The following is a 19778-nucleotide window of genomic DNA, read 5'->3' on the forward strand; positions in this document are numbered from 1 at the left end:
GTTGAATATTCTCCAAAATCATTCGATTCACCCTCTCCACTAATCCGTTAGCTTGCGGATGGAACAGCGCAACTTTCTCATGTTTAATTCCTAATCCAGTCAGGAACTCTTTCATACTTCCCGACACCAATTGCACGCCATTGTCAGTGATCAGAACTCTCGGCACACCTTCTTCCAAAAACACTTTCTTAAGAAATTCTATAACATTACTAGTTGTGATTCGTTCCAAATTCTTTACAACAAACCACTTACTATGGTAATCTACCAAAACAGTAAGAAACCGATTCCTCCTACCCAATTTATGCACCGGGCCTATAAAGTCCAAAGCTAACTTCTCCCACGGTTGTGTTGGAAACTGTACACATCCTAAAGGTGGCTGCCTGAGAACTCTGATCTGGTCACTGTTACCACATGCTACACATTCACTCACCATCCGCTCCACCTCCCTATCCATTCCAGGCCACCAAAAAAATTGTCTTAGCCTTCTCTTGGTTAAACTCCTTCCTAGATGACCCTCATGCACCAATTTTATCAACCTCACTCTCAGTTTCCTTGGAGGAACAACTTTCTCACGTCTTAATATTTTCTCTCCTTGAATACTCAATTCATTCCTTACTTCCAAATATTGTCTCAAACCATCATGTGAGTGACTGCCACTACCATCTGGATCACATATAAGCCTTTTTAACTCACGGTATTCTTCATCTTCCACTACAGCTTCCTCCCACTCCACTTGTCCTAATGCCAATTCTTCATCTATTGGAAACGCCTCCATTTCCATCTCAGACATTAACGACACCTCTTCAGAACTCTCATCAACCGGCAAACGTGACAAACAATCGGCCACAATATTTTTCTTACCCATTACAAATTCTACAACAAAATTGAAATCTATAATGTTAAGCAACCATCTAGATATTCGGGGTGTTATACTTCCCTCCAAACCCCGACCCCATTTGAAAACCTGCAATAACGGTTTGTGGTCCGTTCGAAGTATAAAAGGCAATCCCCAAAGATAGTATCTGTAATGGTTTACACCACAGCAACAGGCCAACGCCTCTTTCTCAGAGTATGAGCGTTCTGCCCCTGAAGTCTACGAGATGCAAATCCAATGATTTTCTCTTCATTCTCCACCATCTGTATGAGAACCGCTCCTAACCCCACACTACTAGCATCCGTCATTAAGATTGTTTTCTTGCACACATCAAAATGTCCCAGCGTAGGAGCACTAATAATGGAACTCTTAATCTTCACAAATGCTGTTTTACACTCCTCTCCCCACTCAAACACTGTCCCCTTTTTTAACAACAATCTCATAGGCTCCACAACCCCAGTAAAATCATGTACAAACTTTGAACAGTATTCTGCTAATCCCAGAAATGATTTTAGTTGGTCTTTGTTCTGTGGTCTCGGTGCTTCACTAATTGCTCTTACAATACTTCTTTTTGGTTTTATCCCTTCAGCAGATACTTCATGACCTAAATAATTCACTCGATCTTTTCTCAACTGGCATTTTTCTCTCTTTACAGTCAGACCATGAGCCTCAATTCTCCCCAAGAATTTCTCAATCAACTCATCATGGTGATTCAAAGATTTTCCCACTATTATGATGTCATCCTGGAAACACAATACATTTTATAGTCCATTAAAAACATTTTGCATGATCCGTTGAAATACAGCTGATGCAGAGGCTAGCCCAAAAGGCATTCTACAATAACGGTATGCACCCAAAGGAGTAACAAAAGATGTTAAAGGTCGTGAATCCGGATGCAAGTTAACTTGATGATAAGCTGCAGACATATCCAATACACTAAACACTTTACCACCCCCCATCATACTCAACATTTCTGTGATGTTCGGCAAAGGCTGCCTATCCACCCAAATGTTCTTGTTCAAATCCCTCAAGTCAATGGATAAACGGATCTTGTTTCCCTCCTTTGGTGCCACGACGATGGGCGCCAACCATTCCGAGGACTCTATTGGTTCGATAATCTTTTCTTCTAATAATTTGTTAAGTTCCTGCTGGAGTGGTTCCCTCATCAAGAATGGTATTGACCTTACCTTGTGAACCACTGGTATCGCATTTTCTTTTAAAATGATGCGATGTCTAAATTTCTTCAATTTACCCAGTCTGTCAGTAAACACATTGGGGAATTTTTCCATGAATTTTTCAGACCACTCTGTTCCCATTTCTTGAGTATCCATATGTTCGATATATGCTTTTTCCACAGTCATGACAGGTTCAACTGCGTTAGGGTCTAGTACTATCTCTAAGTCTTTCTGGTGTCGCCATCCTAAAAGATTGGACCCTTCAGATGTTACGTACACCTTCCCGTGTACTCCATTGCCCTTGAACAAAATGTCCATCCACTTCATTCCTAGAATATTGATTCTGTTTCCCCCATATCCAACTGCTTTGACATCTGCACTTTGCAAATCCTCAATTTTCCACATACACATCCTTAGATATCTGTAGGAAGTTGGCTCTGTATGCACTATTTCAAAGTAAGGAATAGTATGCACAGAGTCCAAGGGTTCCCCTTAGAGGTAAGATAGTGGCAAAAAGAGATAATACTAATGCTCTATTTTGTGGTAGTGTGGTCGAGCAGTAGGCTTATCAAAGGAGTAGTGTTAAGCATTTGTTGTGCATACACACAGGCAATAAATGAGGAACACACACTCAGACAAATCCAGCCAATAGGTTTTGTTATAGAAAAATATCTTTTCTTAGTTTATTTTAAGAACCACAGGTTCAAATTCTACATGTAATATCTCATTTGAAAGGTATTGCAGGTAAGTACTTTGGGACCTTTGAATCATTACACTAGCATGTATACTTTTCACATAAAACACAATAAGCTGTTTTAAAAGTGGACACTTAGTGCAATTTTCACAGTTCCTGGGGGAGGTAAGTTTTTGTTAGTTTTCACAGGTAAGCAAGTCACTTACAGGTTTCAGTTTTTGGTCCAAGGTAGCCCACCGTTGGGGGTTCAGAGCAACCCCAAAATTACCACACCAGCAGCTCAGGGCCGGTCAGGTGCAGAGGTCAAAGAGGTGCCCAAAACGCATAGGCTGCAATGGAGAGAAGGGGGTGCCCCGGTTCCGGTCTGCCAGCAGGTAAGTACCCGCGTCTTCGGAGGGCAGACCAGGGGGGTTTTGTAGGGCACCGGGGGGGACACAAGTCAGCACAAAAAGTACACCCTCAGCAGCGCGGGGGCGGCCGGGTGCAGTGTGCAAACACGCGTCGGGTTTTCAATGGTTTCCAATGAGAGATCAAGGGATCTCTTCAGCGTCGCAGGCAGGCAAGGGGGGGGCTCCTCGGGGTAGCCACCACCTGGGCAAGGGAGAGGGCCTCCTGGGGGTCACTCCTGCACAGGAGTTCCGTTCCTTTAGGTGCTGGGGGCTGCGGGTGCAGGGTCTTTTCCAGCCGTCGGGAAATGGAGTTCAGGCAGTCGCGGTCAGGGGGAGCCTCGGGATTCCATCTGCAGGCGTCGCTGTGGGGGCTCAGGGGGGGGACAACTTTGGTTCCTCACGGTCTCGGAGTCGTTCGAGGGTCCTCCCTGAGGTGTTGGTTCTCCACCAGTCGAGTCGGGGTCGCCGGGTGCAGTGTTGCAAGTCTCACGCTTCTTGCGGGGAGTTGCAGGGGTCTTTAAAGCTGCTCCTTGAAACAAAGTTGCAGTTCTTTTGGAGCAGTGCCGCTGTCCTCGGGAGTTTCTTGTCTTTCTTGAAGTCGGGCAGTCCTCAGAGGATTCAGAGGTCGCTGGTCCCTTGGAAAGCGTCGCTGGAGCAGGTTTCTTTGGAAGGCAGGAGACAGGCCGGTAAGTCTGGGGCCAAAGCAGTTGGTGTCTTCTGTTCTTCCTCTGCAGGGGTTTTTCAGCTCAGCAGTCTTCTTCTTCTTGTAGTTTCAGGAATCTAAATTCTTAGGTTCAGGGGAGCCCTTAAATACTAAATTTAAGGGCGTGTTTAGGTCTGGGGGGTTAGTAGCCAATGGCTACTAGCCCTGAGGGTGGGTACACCCTCTTTGTGCCTCCTCCCAAGGGGAGGGGGTCACATCCCTAATCCTATTGGGGAATCCTCCATCTGCAAGATGGAGGATTTCTAAAAGTTAGAGTCACTTCAGCTCAGGACACCTTAGGGGCTGTCCTGACTGGCCAGTGACTCCTCCTTGTTATTCTCATTATTTCCTCCGGCCTTGCCGCCAAAAGTGGGGGCCGTGGCCGGAGGGGGCGGGCAACTCCACTAGCTGGAGTGTCCTGCGGTGCTGGCACAAAGGGGTGAGCCTTTGAGGCTCACCGCCAGGTGTTACAGCTCCTGCCTGGGGGAGGTGTTAGCATCTCCACCCAGTGCAGGCTTTGTTACTGGCCTCAGAGTGACAAAGGCACTCTCCCCATGGGGCCAGCAACATGTCTCTGTTGTGGCAGGCTGCTGGAACTAGTCAGCCTACACAGATAGTCGGTTAAGGTTTCAGGGGGCACCTCTAAGGTGCCCTCTGGGGTGTATTTCACAATAAAATGTACACTGGCATCAGTGTGCATTTATTGTGCTGAGAAGTTTGATACCAAACTTCCCAGTTTTCAGTGTAGCCATTATGGTGCTGTGGAGTCCGTGTTTGGCAGACTCCCAGACCATATACTCTTATGGCTACCCTGCACTTACAATGTCTAAGGTTTGGCTTAGACACTGTAGGGGCACAGTACTCATGTACTGGTGCCCTCACCTATGGTATAGTGCACCCTGCCTTAGGGCTGTAAGGCCTACTAGAGGGGTGACTTATCTATACTGCATAGGCAGTGTGAGGTTGGCATGGCACCCTGAGGGGAGTGCCATGTCGACTTACTCGTTTTGTTCTCACCAGCACACACAAGCTGGTAAGCAGTGTGTCTGTGCTGAGTGAGGGGTCCCCAGGGTGGCATAAGATATGCTGCAGCCCTTAGAGACCTTCCCTGGCATCAGGGCCCTTGGTACCAGGGGTACCAGTTACAAGGGACTTACCTGGATGCCAGGGGGTGCCAATTGTGGAATCAAAAGTACAGGTTAGGGAAAGAACACTGGTGCTGGGGCCTGGTTAGCAGGCCTCAGCACACTTTCAATTCAAAACATAGCATCAGCAAAGGCAAAATGTCAGGGGGTAACCATGCCAAGGAGGCATTTCCTTACAATATCAAAGTAAATAGGCTACCAGAATCTACTAGTACTCTTACAGATTTGGATTCCAATATTATGTCACAATGAGTTTTTTCCAATTTGATAGTGCTCTCCTTCCTCAGATTCCTTCCAGTTTTACATTCTACATTCCGTTGGTTAACTTCCAAAACGCTATTAACAGTTAGGACAATCTCTTCCTGCTCTTCTTGTGCATCATCCACAGATTTTACACTATTATTTAATGCTTTTCCTTTCGACCCACACACTTTGGCCAAATTACCTCTTATTCCACACACCCTGCATGCTAAGGTACGTGCTATACATAAAGGACTAAAGGCAATATGTCCCAGACCACCACACCTGTAACATAAAATGTTAGGATTCTTCTTTTCCATGACCTTAATTCCCTTGTTTCCAGGATTCTTGCCTTGTTTCTTTACCTTAAACTCTTTCACCTCAACTGTATTTTCTTTGTCTGAATCCCTTATATGACTCTTAACTTCAATTTCTTTCATCCACGTTTCAGTATGCTCCATACTTCGCACTATTTGCATGCACTCTTCCAATGAGGGGTCAATGGATAACAATCTCTCCTTCACTTTCTTGCTGTTAGTACAGCGTACAATCTGATCACGTATCAAGGAATCACTAAGATTCTGGAAATCACACGTTACTGCCAATCCCCTTAATGCTGCGACATAAGTTAACACATCCTCATCATAACCCTGAACTCTAGAAAAGAATGTATGTCGTTCAAACACTATACTTATTTTAGGTGTGAAGTGTGTTTCCAGCATTTGCAGGGACATTTCATATGGATTTGCAGGTTGTCCATCCCCCATACCCAAAGACATTTCAGGCAAATCATCATATATCCTACGACCTTCTGTACCTAAATGATGCAATAGGATTGCTGGTCTCCTAAGAGGACTGTACCTGTCCCCCCCTATTGCTAATAAGTAGGTAGAAAAATGTTTCTTCTACCTTTACCAAGGAATTATTGGTTCCCCTGGTAAAGGTAAAAAACATGGAGGTGCCGAAATGCTTTGTTCAGCCATAGCTGCAACTGAATTTAAAATAAGTAGAAATTTAAATACATGAACAATCTAAAATTACAGTCTCTTTCAGTCTCTGATGTAGTACTTCTGAAATAGTCCTTTTCTAGCTCGTTTGTAAAAGTCCTTCTTCTATTTTAATTGTTCGTGAGATCAATGGTAAAAAATACAGATAGGAGTCGGAGTTGCACGGCTTCGACAAAACGTGAATAATCTTTGATTTAATCTGCTTGCATTCCTCGCGCCGTTGTTCATTTGTTGTTCCTCGCGCAGTTCTATTTTTAGCGTGTGCCAGGAATAATATTTCGTCGTGCCATGCGCGTCTTTGTTCTATTTGTAGCACGCGTTAAGAGTGTTCTGTTCTTAGCGCGTGTGTAGAATTGTTTACTCCTGAAAAGGCGTCGCGTGCTCTTTCCGTTAAAGCCACACAGTAATGCCGATTGGTATAATATTGGATATTAAACTTTTATATTGATTCACCATAAATTTTTTACTCTCAAAATAAATGGTTTCAAGTTCCTTCCAGCGTTAACGTTGGATTATCGTTGGTATCCTTTCCATATTATTTAGCATTCACACTGAAGCATAAGTCTATCAAAACAATAGCGCTCCTTTGAAAACATACGCACATGGCACTTACAGTTATTCAGTTCACGTTCCAGAGTATTTTCTTTTCCGTATTTCTTTTGTTGCTCACGTTGTTATGAGTAGGGAGTTGCTTGGTTTTCCTTGGCTTCTGTACAGAATCCCATCCTCGTCGCCATTTATGTAATAATCCAAGCAGTCATTGTAGTGAATAGTCCTTTATTCCAATAGTAGGTTCCTGTACAGAGGTACTAGTGGTGATAGTAATACAGCAACTCCCAGCACTCAGCTCCAACCTCTTCCTTCTCCTGCCTCCTCCAGACTGTCCCTTTTCCAACACTCCACCTAGAATGCTCCTTCTTCCACATTCCATTTCCCACTCATAAGCCTATTACTACAGTTGCCATGCTTTCAAATACACTCTTAAAGATTCAAAACTGGATGTCCAACCACGATTTAAATTTCACCCCAACTACAACAGAATTTCTTTTCATCTCATCCCCAGAAGCAGAAACGCCAGCACAAGAACTGATGGTCAACTTTCCCACCTTCAAAGGCTGCCTGCCACTGTCACGAGTGCCAGATCACTCGGCATCACCCTTGATAATCGTCTCAATTTTCACAACCACATAGCAGCCATGGCCAACAGTGCACAACACCAACTTAGGCAGCTTTGGGACATCAGACAATTGATTCCACAACAAGACCTCAAAACAGTGGTGCAGTCTCTCATTCTCTGTAGACTAGGCCATGGAATGAAAAAGTTTCTAGCTATCGTAACTGAAGGTTTCAATTCTATTAAGGACACAGAGGCGAGGATTACCCTTTTCTTTTCTCACTTTATTCAACCAGCAGCCAAGCCAAGATAAAGAGAAAGATTTCATTTCCCATCAGTACTTGGGAAAAAAAGTATCATTTGAGTAAACACTGTCAGCCAATCAACAGCCTTTAATGCCAACATTGTCCATTGTCACTGTTGTCTCTTCCTCCTTTCTGCCACCGAGATCGACTAAGACCGTTTGGAACCGTCAGATCCTATGATAAAATGACTCTGCAACCATCACTGTCCTAAACACAAAATCTAAGTCTTAAGGCAAGCATTAGTGGCAAAACAAGGGAATACAGACAGGAACCAATATCCAGTTTCAAGTACATAAAGCTGCCTACCTCTACAACGGAGAGAGCCGGGGGTGGGAGCGGGATGTGCATGCCATTAATGGGTGGGTTAATCCTTCCCTCCATGTCCTTAATAGAATTGAAACTTTCTGTCAGGATGGAATGTGCCATAATGGCCTTCTTTAGCCGATCAAATGAGTCCATGTCGACGCCGGAGTCAGGGACCCTCTTTCGTATGGGGTTAGGCCGTGCAGGAGGGATGGGTGCCCCCGTAAGTAGTGGGAGCGTAAGTCCCGAATTGTCTTCTTGCCTGACAGGGGGGGGGGGGAGGGGGTGCAGTTTTCCATGAACTGCAAAAGTTTTTGCTCTGGGGGGGTTTCGGGGGTGGGCACCACCTGCTTCACTGTCAACCAGATAGAGGCGTCCATAATCCTGCAGAAGTACCCGTCTATTGGGAGGTAAGTCACCTGTTCCTCCTCCACATAGGTGTCTTCCGTGTCATTCTTGATGTTTTCTTAATGAAGGACCAGTGAGAGGGCGGCACCTACTGGGAAGTACCGGTGTCTGAGGGCAGGTCTGGAGTACCAGGTAAGTATAGAGGGTGATATTTGGGTGGCTGAGGGGGGTCTCGCAGACAAATGTTGAAGCCACACACAGCTAGTAACAGGGGGAAGCCCCTGCAACACCTCACACGCCCGTTCATTCAACTGGGAAGTCCACTGCCTGGGCAGGTGTCAAGCGAGTCGGGGTGTTACACTCCAGGCAGGGCGGTGGGGGGTCAAGAAATGGGTGCAAAACAGGAGCTCAGTCTGCTGTGCTGCTGCAATATCGCCAGACTTTAGATTTCGCAGTGCGCGCCGACTGGGATTCTCAACAACAGAGCACAAGTTTCACTTGAGTAATGGTGCCCTCCAGAGGTTGGAGGACCTCACCACATCGGCCCCAGATGCGCCAAACTGCGAGTTACAGAGAGCGGCCATGGAGGAGCGGCGAGTTCCCGAGGCTGGAGGTACCTATATTAAGGGAAAACAGTCAAACTACTGCAATAACAGACAAACTTCGAGTAGCAATGAGCACAAAGGCCAAAGGTACTTAGCTCGGCTGCGGGAGCAGCAAAAAAAGAGGGAGAGACAGCAGCGACAATGGACTATGCTGGCATTAAAGACGGTGGATTGGTTGACAATTTTTACTCAAATGTTACTTTTTTCCACAAGTACTTATGGGACATGAAGTCCTTCTGTTTATCTTGGCTTGGCTGCTAGTTGAATAAAGTGAGGAAAGAAAAGCGCAATCCTCGCCTCCGGTCCTGGCATAGAATTGCCCATCTCTAAGGCATTCCCAAAATTTACCTAGGCATACTGAGAGCAACACTACATACTGCAGCAAGCTTTGTCTTAGGTCTCAAGAAATCTGACCACATTTCCCCTTCCCTCCTAACCTTCTGATTGCTCTCCATTGAAGTGCAGGCCCAATTTAAAATCACTTGCATTATCCACAGAGCGCTGCACTTCTCCTCACCCTCCTATCTAAACAAGAAACTGAAAATTAAATAGGGGTTCTAAAAAAATACCCAATCAATGCTCCTGGAACCCCCAACTCTATGGTAGCGTCACTATAATCTGGAACTCTCTGCCTTCCTCACTCCATCTAACCACCTCCATAGCAACCTTCAAAAAGGACCTCAAACTCCTCCCATTTGACAGACTTCTTGGTTAATTCACACCTTCTCCAATACAGCCTGATTTGCCTTTGTTTAACTGTTCATGTCCTCTGCCGTATTGTAACTGTCTCTTGTGGTAAATCCTATTTACATACACTGATGTAAATGTCTGAGTTAACTACTTTTAATGTAAACCACAGTGACCCTGTATCCTATCCTGTGTGTTGGAAAGCGCTCTGATGCCTTCGGGCCATGTTCACGCTAAATAAAATTGTAAAAATAAAAAAATAACACTATATTTTTTAAATCGGCCTCTTCTAGAGATTCAGATCTTAATTTAGGGTGTAGTATGTAATGAAACCTTTAAATTATCTCCATGACTCTCAGTCCACACCATGTACAAGCTTCACTCCCCTTATGTCACCCCTTGAGCCCCATCCTGCTGGCATCAATGAAGCCCTCAGCCATACCACAAATTATAAATTTTGCCCCCTGGAAATATATTTGTGAGTACCCATAGCCTATCTTAATGTACACAAAGAAAGGTTTCTGGCTTCTTATTCCCGATATGAATTAAGCTCTGTACAGTGTTTGGGCCTAAACACGGTAAAAGACTATTAGATGATTATTATTTTTTTCTTACTAATTCAGAGAGAACTATCTCCCTGGGGCATGATGTACTCCAACATAAATATTTGTTTTATGACAATCATCTAAGAATCCCAAATTACCCTACTTAAGGTGTGGCATATTCTTGAAAGGCACACTTGTCACTATTAATCTTTTTATGTCGTGATTGTTGGACCACAGTTGGTTATTAGCTTCTTTGCTATGAAAAAGAACAATAAAAGCCTACTGCAGGACCCTCACTCGGTATTGCCAAGATATCCAGTCGGCTATATCCTCAATTACGGGCTGCCTGCTTCTTGACACCTAAGAAGTGGGTGCACAAGGCATTTATCCACACCAGACGAAGCATAAGATTGCAGTGGAAAAGAAGCCCCCCGCCCAGCACAGCCTTGGGAGCCGCAGTGGTGCACTGTGCTGGGGCCAAGGCAACAGTGTTATATAGGGAAGATTCCAGGAGCCTTTGCTGCCATACTGTAGTCTCACTCTGGGACCAGATGCTGTTACGGTTCCTGGGAAATGAGCAGGAGCACTCCTCCTCTACCTCTTTTCCCCAGCTGCCTCGGAGGGCTCTGGTTACTGGTGGCTGACCAGGCCCTACACTTTCCCCCTACTGATACTGGCACAGCAGCCAACCTAATAACTGACTCCCAACTCCCAATCACAAAATATTCCCGAGCTGAATCACCCCCCACCCCCAAACCTTTCCTTCAACCCACTGTTGCAGCCAGTTACTTGGTTGGCCTCAGTTGGACAGGAACAAAATGATGCTTTGGGAGTTGTTACTGTATTATGCAAATTCCTCTTTTCTCAGGTTTCCAACGCCTAAGTTTGATTCTGAATTATTCCCTTTTGCTAAATGTTTAACTCTGGAACTTAGCCTTCCATACAACGTACTTTCTTGTTACTAAGATATGCAACCTGAGGCTGGTTCTTTTGTTTTTTGTTTTGTTTATAAAAATATAGCCTTCTGCAGGGCCATATTTCACTTTTTTTTTTTTTTTTTCATAAACATGCGGTCATGGTGCAATCCTTCAGTTATACTCTCATAACTTGCAAAATATTACAACTTAAACTCCTCTATTAACAAGTCACAAAAATAAGTTCAATAAAGTTAGTTACAGGCTGTGTTTTTATGTGCATGGCACTCTCCCATTCCAACCCTGTTAAGGGTTTCAAAGGAAAAGAAAGGAAAAGGAAAGGTGCACTTCAAAGGCATGCTGTGTCAGCTACAATCAGCACGGGGAAGGCCTTTGTTTCGGATTGTAAATTTATTGCAAAAGCTGTTCCATCAGACTGTATGTTAATTAAAATTAAATTAGGGCATAGTGTAGACAGAAAATATAAAAAGAAGTCAGAGGCCACAACAAATTAATTTCTACAGTCATTAAACACACATACACTTACTAATTGCATAAGCTAGTATGCAACATTGTCAATGAACAGTAATCAAACATTCACAGTTTGAATTCTGCCATATATTGTATCAAATAAAAATAATATGAACAATCAAACACATGTAACCATTTCACGATTAGACAAAGTTATGACAGAATATGCTGAAATGGTGCTTGTATGTGGGAGAAGAATGTGGGACACTGTAGTGTGGTAAGCATTGTTTAGTCACAAATGACCTTGTCAGCGATTTGGCAGGTCAAATATTTTAAATTGACCAGGCTACAAATTTCTGCGTACCTGAGATTCCGCTTGATACATCACTGTAAGTTTGCTAATTTACCAAATGTCACAAGTAACTATTAAGTCTAAAAGTGGATATGGACAACAAGATTACACTTTTCCAAGCTTAAATAGCTTTAACAAGGCATTATTGTTTTTCTTTCATGAATAAAGACTTACCTCATTTGGATCTTATCCTCTCCAAAAAATGTTTAAATGCCTACTCAATCACATATTGATAGAGTGAAAAGGATGACTAGAGAACAGGCAGTCTGAACATTGAATTGAGTGCACAAGCACATTAAAATAGTTATCTGTCTATAAAGCAAAAAACCCCACCTTGCTTCTTCAAGCTGCTTTTCTCTCGCTTTCCTCTTTGCCTTCTTTCCCTGAGTGTTAGCTAGACGAGCGCGAGCTTCAGAAAGCATCTCAAGCTCATCTGCCAAAAACAAACATGTTCGGATGTTATTTCAAACAAGCAACAAATCACGTTACAGCTTGTTATCTTTTGTCTTTGCACAAATACATACATTAGTAATGAATCTGAATGCACTTCAGAAGCTCGTATGGAACAAAAGAAAAAGTAAATAACTGAAGAGACCTCCCTCTCAGCCAAAGATAAACCCACAGATGGCCAGGTGCTGTTTTAGCAACAACATATTCTGTATGCATCAGAAGAGAGAAAATGTTAAGGCACTGCAAGATGACTAAAGCCTGTTAGGAGCCAATTACAGCCAACCAACTCTGGATGGTAACGTCAACCTCCCAGCCTCATTTCTTGAGAGAAAGTGTCGGAGTAGTTAACCTCAACCATGGCAACCCTGTCGGATGCAAATGGAATGGTTCTTTATTTTGACTCACAAGGCTAGTCACAAAAAAAAAAAAAACTTACAATAAAATTCTCTCAAAGTACCGGGTTTCATTTTATTGCAATCCTGCATGAAACTGTGTTATGCTGAGGTAAGAAGTCAAAAAGATATCAGAATGACCATCACCCAATGTCATTTCTTTATAGCTCTGAAGGCAGGTCAGGCAATTGGCACCTAAACTGTGAGCTGTGTCTCAATAGCAGTCAAGATAACAAGGTGAAATTGTTTGATGAAAACAACACATTCGAAAAACATCAAATTGCTGTTGTTTGAAGCACAAGCAAACAGTAAGCAAATCTAATGAGAACTAAAATGGTTTTCCTTGTTACCGACAGTTTACGGAGTCCTTGTAATGAGTCTGCTCCTTTTTCCTCGGACAACTTCTCAGAAAGCTCTTATTTTATTTAAAAATGGCTGAGCAATCAAATAAAATACAATATGTAAAGAAGTGCTTAAAAATCCGACTCTGAGGGTTTGCTAAAGGACTCTGAGCCTAAAAACTTTTAATTGAATTTACGCAATCCTTTGAAAACAGATTTTGACAACAAAACAGGTTTTAAAATAGAAATTAACTTTCAATTGAAACTGAACAATATTTAGTCCACCTGAATAAACATACTGCTAAGCATACCACTAGAGATGAATTCTTCAATCTAGCTTAGAATTTAAAATCTGAAAACAGGCATTCACCTTCATCCATATCAACTGGATCTGGCCTGGCAGGTTTTGTTTCAGGATTGGGATCAATTTCTCCCGGTTTAAGTTTCCGAGGGTCATCAGCCGTTTCTTCCTCATTGTCTCTCTGTGCAGCTTTATCTCTAAAAAATAAAAATGGGGGGGGGGGTTGGGAGAATCACATATGTGATCAATACATTACCAAGGTGCTGTTTTGAAAAACAAAGAGTGGGTAGTGTATGTATGTGGTGAACAATTCAACTGTACAATTGTCAGATAGATCCTTCACTTACACTGAAGAGCATTTGTAACACAGAACATAAACTAAATTATTATTACAAGTTTCTTGTCTACTTGGTGGAAAATCAGCATACAGAGGCAGCCAGTAAAAGTTCCAACTTCATATACAGATTGTAAGCCTAGAAGAGTCAGAGAGGACAGATGACAAAGCAGGGAAGTTGTCTCAGAGCCGTCTGTGGATGTCTGCCAAATTACAGACTATTTCACTATGGTAAGAGGAAGTGCTGCACAAGCAAAGCATCTCTATCCAAGGGCTGGTATTTCCTAAACAATTAGGAGTGCACAGCACTATTTAGCATTAGAATTTCATTGGGACACAATTTCATTTCACAACAGAGAACATATTGTAGTGTGGTCAGTTTTATGTATCCGTTGCGCGTTAGCTTCAGGCTTTTAGGCCTTTGTGCACTTTGCCCTGGATGTATTTTATTCCTTTGCTCGCAGCTTAGAGCCTCTGTGCACTTTGCTTTTAATGCTTTTTATTCGGCTTCGTACTGTTATTTTTCAAATAACCAGTTCTACGGTCATGTTTTATTTTTTATATCACACTGTTTAGCCTACTTCAGCACTGGAGTCCTCAATAACACATTCTTGTTCACTCTGTGCTTTAGTGAAGGATACAGTCTGGTACATTGCCGATAGACGTGGTAGGAGTTTAGTCTTTGGCATTCTTGCGTAGGGACATTTTGTGATCACACTGACATGTTAGTTATAAAAACACTTCCTTGTCCCAATACACGCAAGAGGGAGATTCCGCCCAGGGAACCACAACTAGACGCTGACTGCCTCGTTGCAGATGCTGAACCAGATCACAGGCCTTTGCTTAGGTATGAGGGTTGATGGCTTCCCAGGGAATCTGAAAGGCAAGTTAGAAGCTTAACATGCTGTGCTCGAAATAGAACTAGCTGAGAGAGAGTAGAAATTATTAACACCATGATAGCGTTATTCTTATGTTTCACTCTCCTCGTGACTATTTCAATCCTACTGTGTTGTATGGTTCTGGTTATTGCAGCTCACGCCTTAATATCTAAAATGCAGTTGTTTTATTAAAACAATCTATAAAACTCAAACTGCCTTTGTCATTTGTATATGAGATCGTACTGTAAATGAGAGAGCTGGTTTGGATCTGAGTGACCACGACTTCCCTGAGAAGTTCCAAAGATGTCATGCGCTCGGCTGCCCAATCATCCCTTCCCCTTGGGAGAGATGAGGCACTGCTAGTTAGCCGGAGCAAAACCAGATTTAGGGTGACAGAGGTCCTTCCAAGTGGGTCAGACTCAGTCCCCCACACCGTGAACGATCCTGCTACCTAGAAATCCAGTAGTCTCATTTAGGATAATGAGAGCCCACGCGACATGGCGCCGCCAACGATTGGTCTGGCTCTAATTTTCGGGTCCGGCTGACTCTCTCGGTCTCATATATATATTGACTCCTCGGTTCCGTAAACAGAGACGTCCGTGGCGCTGAGGATTTCCGCCACCACGAGATAGGTGCCTCCTATTACTTAGTGGTCGGTTGTTCAAGCTTGAACTTTGAAAGGGAAACCCCGATATTGGTGTGCCTTCTCTGACCTAGTGTTGTTTTTATAATGGCGAATCCTAATGTAGTGAATATAGCGCTTAATATGCGCCAACCGCTCACAGGACATCTGATAGCACATGGTCTCACGAACCAGTTTGTGGTGGACGCCCATGCAGCTTATAGAACAGAGCTTTTTTATTCTTGGGTCGTATTTCCAGCAGTTGATGGGGGTACAAACACTTTTCATGAATACACTATTGCGAATGTCCCTGGACAATACAGGGCATATGCATACTTAGAGATTCCTTTATCTTATCAAGAACACCATAATTGGCTTGATTGGCGCCCTCCCACACACAGTAGCACAAGTTAGGTTAGGTCCACTGAGTAATGATGGTCCTACCTGGCCTTTATTGGCTACATACACACCATATCCTGCGGTTGCTAACTTGGCAGTGGCTGAAGTTCGTCGTTTATATATAGACTTAGCTACTACATACAGAAGACTAGTTCAATTTGTAATGCAGACTTTAAATACTAATGCAGCGCGTGCTGCTCCGGCGCACCCACATGCAGTGGTTCCGGGTATCAATCCGGCCACTGTACACTCAGTTATAGGTAAAGTGCCAGCTAAACGTGAGGAAACTCGATTTTGGCTGGCGCAAAAAATGAATACGCTGGAAGCAGTGTTTCCCCATACGGGCCCTCAGGATAAACATAGAATATTGACGATGTGTTTGCCGTATGGAATGGTTCCTACTGTGGATCATTGTAATACTTGGGGCACGGTGTTTGCCGCGCTCTACACTACAGCACACGGTACTCCAGCATTGGCTAATCTACCGGAAGTGCTAAAACAAATTCAGGATGGATATGGGGCAGCTCCAGCCTTAGATTTGGGGATGCAGCTGATGGGCAATTTTGCCGCAGTTTCTTCTATTATTTTGAGTAATCTCAAAGGAGAGGCAGTAGCGCTAGCAGTGCGTATGCGTCTTCGAGACGTCCCGCAAATTAATCAAGAGCGGGAGATGCCGAGAATAATAGCAGAAACATATTCAAGTATCGGTCGTGATAGCCTAGGGGCTAGACCGCAGAAACCACAGTTGCAGGATAAGAATAGTAAAGATCCTACTAAACAACAGCAACCTGAGGGTACTAAAAAGCGCTGGGAGAAAAAACGACAGACACCTAAAAAGGATAGGGGACAATCTCCGCAACCGGAGACCCCGCAGAATAGTTATAATCTCAGGAATAGGGATAATTTGAAGACGCCTGATTGATATCAATATACTGATACACGCCAATCTCGTTCCTTTCAGGACTCATCGGAAAAGAAAAATGAGAGAGGTGGGCGGTCAGAGCGGAGAACAGAGTACGTGAAACCGAGACAGGAATCACAACGCTCAACGGAGGTTTCTGTCAAGAAAGAAGAGAAACCGATCCAACAAAAGCAGCAATTTAAAAAGAAGAAGGTAGCGGCAGTCTCAGTTAGACATGCCACTCAAGAAGAGAGTTCTCTTGTAGAACAAGACATGGGCGTTAGCACTGTTAGACAGCGCAGCAGAGGTCACAATAGTTCGCCGGAATCTTCTAGAACATCTGGAGGTGAAAGCAACTGATGACTTCATACAAGTCGAAACAGCAGATATGCGTGTCTCTGATCCCGATAGAGTTTATACAGTAACTTTACAATTAGAAGGGGACATTGAGCGCACTATAAACGCCATCTTTTGGGACCGTGTGGTCAAATTGTATGACATTCTGCTGGCCGAACAGGGTTGGCCCCCTGACTTTGTTCGTGACTGTCCAGTTGGGGAGGAGGTTATTACACCTTCATTCTCACCACTTGTTCCGGGAGAACTAGCAGAGTCCTATAGTAAAACATGGGCTCTAGCACAGGCTCCTGCCTTATATAGAAATAATGTGGGGTGGGATATGAATTCACCTTATCATGTAATTCCGATAAAGAGCGAACCTCAGCCGCAACCGCAATATCCTATAGAATTTGAAGCGAGGGCATCGGTAAGGAAAATACTACACAATTGGAGTACCAGGGGGTAATTGAACCCTGTGTCTCGCCGATGAATAATCCCTTATTTCCAGTAGCTAAACCGGACCATTCTTATAGGATAGTGGTGGATTACAGACATTTAAATGGACATACACGCACATATGCAATACAAAATTCACACAGCGCAGCGCTCATGAATAATATAGTGCGTAGGAAATACAAAACAACATTAGATATCTCGAATGGATTCTTCTGCCAAAATATAGCGCCCGAAAGCAGGGACTATACGAGCTTTAGTGCGTTTGGCTCTCAAAAAAAGTTTTGTCGTCTGCCTCAGGGGTATAAGAATAGCCCAGGACTATTTTCAGCTCGTGTAACTGAAATTCTGCACGAGTTGGACCCTGAAGCTTTGTCATATGTTGATGATATCTATTTGACAGACGATGAGTTACTGCAACATTTAAGGCGGGTAGCGCGCATTGTTGTGGGATTTGCTGAAATTGGCTACAAATTTAATTTAAAAAAAATCAAAGATTGCCTTCCTCAGTGTCATTTTCCTGGGATAAGATTTGTCGGATGAGGGCAAGAGCTTAGCGCCACACTTTTTGGAAAAATGTGCTCAGTTGCAACCTCCTAATACGATTCAGAAACTTCAGTCGTTATTGGGGTTTCTAGATTTTGGCAGAACTTACATTCCTGATTACGCTACACGTATAAAACCATTTTACGAGTTGATTCGCCCAAAACTTTTTGAGTAGATTTTGGACGAATGAGCATACACATATTCTTCGAGATTTGCAAACTGATCTCTTAGCAGTAAAGCATTTACACACTCAGGACAATAAAACACATCTGGGCATCAGGGTTATACGTGGGGCCGTTGGGTTTACATATGTCACCTTTAATGAGGGTGAGACAGTCCCGATGGCATACAAGTCCCACTTGTATTTGGCTGCAGAACGTTTTGCACAGACTGAGAAAATTCTCACTGCTGTTCAGATGGCTGTTATTAAGGAACGACCTCTTGCCCAGGGCCAACGCATCATTGTAGTTTCCCCGATTCCGGCCCTAGAGGCTGTTAATAAAGCGAGTGTTCCTAATTCGAAAGCTTTACACCCGCGATGGATACAATGGGCAACGTCTTTGACAGCCACTGATGTAGATTACATATTTGACCCTAAACTGCAGACTCAAGAATTTCTTCAATATGAAATGGAGTACCCAGTTCCCGCTGGTACATTGCCTATTGACCAATATCGGGTTGTCATGTATACCGATGGCTCTGCTCAACCAGCGGTTGGGACTTAACAACAGTATTCTGCTGCATGTGCGGTGGTGAGCGGCTAAATGGAGGGGGAAGTGTTCTGCCCCCGACATACTTATACACAGACCTTGGGAGATTGTACGGCACAGTTGGCTGAGCTGAAAGCTCTATTGTTAGCCTTGGAACATGCGGATCCGGCAATATTTACATTGCTGGTTTGTGATTCCTATTATTGTGTTCAGTCTTTCAATGAATATTTACACTACTGGAGGTTGAATGGGTTCACAGATTCAAAAGGTAACACCATTAAACACAAATTGCTGTGGGAGAAGGTTGCGGATCTGAAGGAAACGCTTCCTAAAGTCCATGTTGTGCACACACTTGGACACCAGCGTGTTGGAATACACGTTGCTGGGAATACATTGGCTGATGAAGCCGCAAAATCGGCAGTGGCAGTTGCCACTGTGGCCGCAGTAACTCATTCGAGTTCCAAACCAGACACAGAGATTTTGGCTGCCATAACTGCTACGGCTGATAGCACGCCATTTCCTAAAGGATTCTCTTCTAAATATAGTTACTGCATGGGTGGTATGCTAAACGCTGTAGTTAAAATCCCAGGCGTTGGTGTACGTGAAATGCCCAATAAAATTGAGCGACCTCGATTGATTACTGCAGCACATGAGGGGGCGGCATCTGCACATGCCGACGTGGCTGCCACCATTTCACTCTTACAGGCTCGTTATTGGTGGCCTGGTCTCTATAAAGAGACGAAGCAGTATGTCCTTTGTTGTGATGTCTGCCAACAAATTAAAGTTTCCACGGCTAGACGCCCGCAGCAGACGCCCCTACTGATATCAAATAAACCTTTACAGTGTGTGTACTTGGATCATTGTGGTCCGCTGACACCAGATAGTGCATACAAATATATAGTGGTTGCTGTAGATTCGTGCTCCAGATTTGTGTGGGCCTGGCCACAGCGCTCGGCTTACGCTCAAACTGTTATTAAAGATTTGCGCATCTTTGTCGATACATATGCAGTTGCGGCTTTTCATTCGGACCAGGGCCCTGCTTTTGCCTCTAAAGCATTCAGGGACACCATGGCTTCGTTGGGGGTCCAGCTCCAGTTCTCGTCTCCATTTCATCCCGAGGGAAATTCTGTCGTGGAGCGTTTAAATCGCGATTTAAAGCAATCCTTAACGGCCAGAGTTATAGGTACGGGTCGTAGTTGGCTAGCCCACCTGTATGGAGTACAGAGAGCACTTAATAACTTGCC

At 43.9% G+C, this 19778-nt stretch overlaps 1 protein-coding gene across 1 annotated transcript in view; it reads right to left on the reverse strand.

Moving 5' to 3' along the window:
* Window positions 1-19778, reverse strand: part of CDC5L (cell division cycle 5 like) — a 215516-nt gene that overhangs the window by 137125 nt on the left and 58613 nt on the right. The window contains exons 4-5 of the mRNA XM_069236107.1: window positions 13425-13552; window positions 12205-12304 (exon numbers count right to left, since the gene is read on the reverse strand). Of these exons, the coding sequence (XP_069092208.1) occupies window positions 12205-12304; window positions 13425-13552 (228 nt within the window). The remainder of the gene's footprint in view (window positions 1-12204; window positions 12305-13424; window positions 13553-19778) is intronic.

Source organism: Pleurodeles waltl, chromosome 5, assembly GCF_031143425.1.
Source record: "Pleurodeles waltl isolate 20211129_DDA chromosome 5, aPleWal1.hap1.20221129, whole genome shotgun sequence".
NCBI classification, from domain to species: Eukaryota; Metazoa; Chordata; class Amphibia; order Caudata; family Salamandridae; genus Pleurodeles; species Pleurodeles waltl.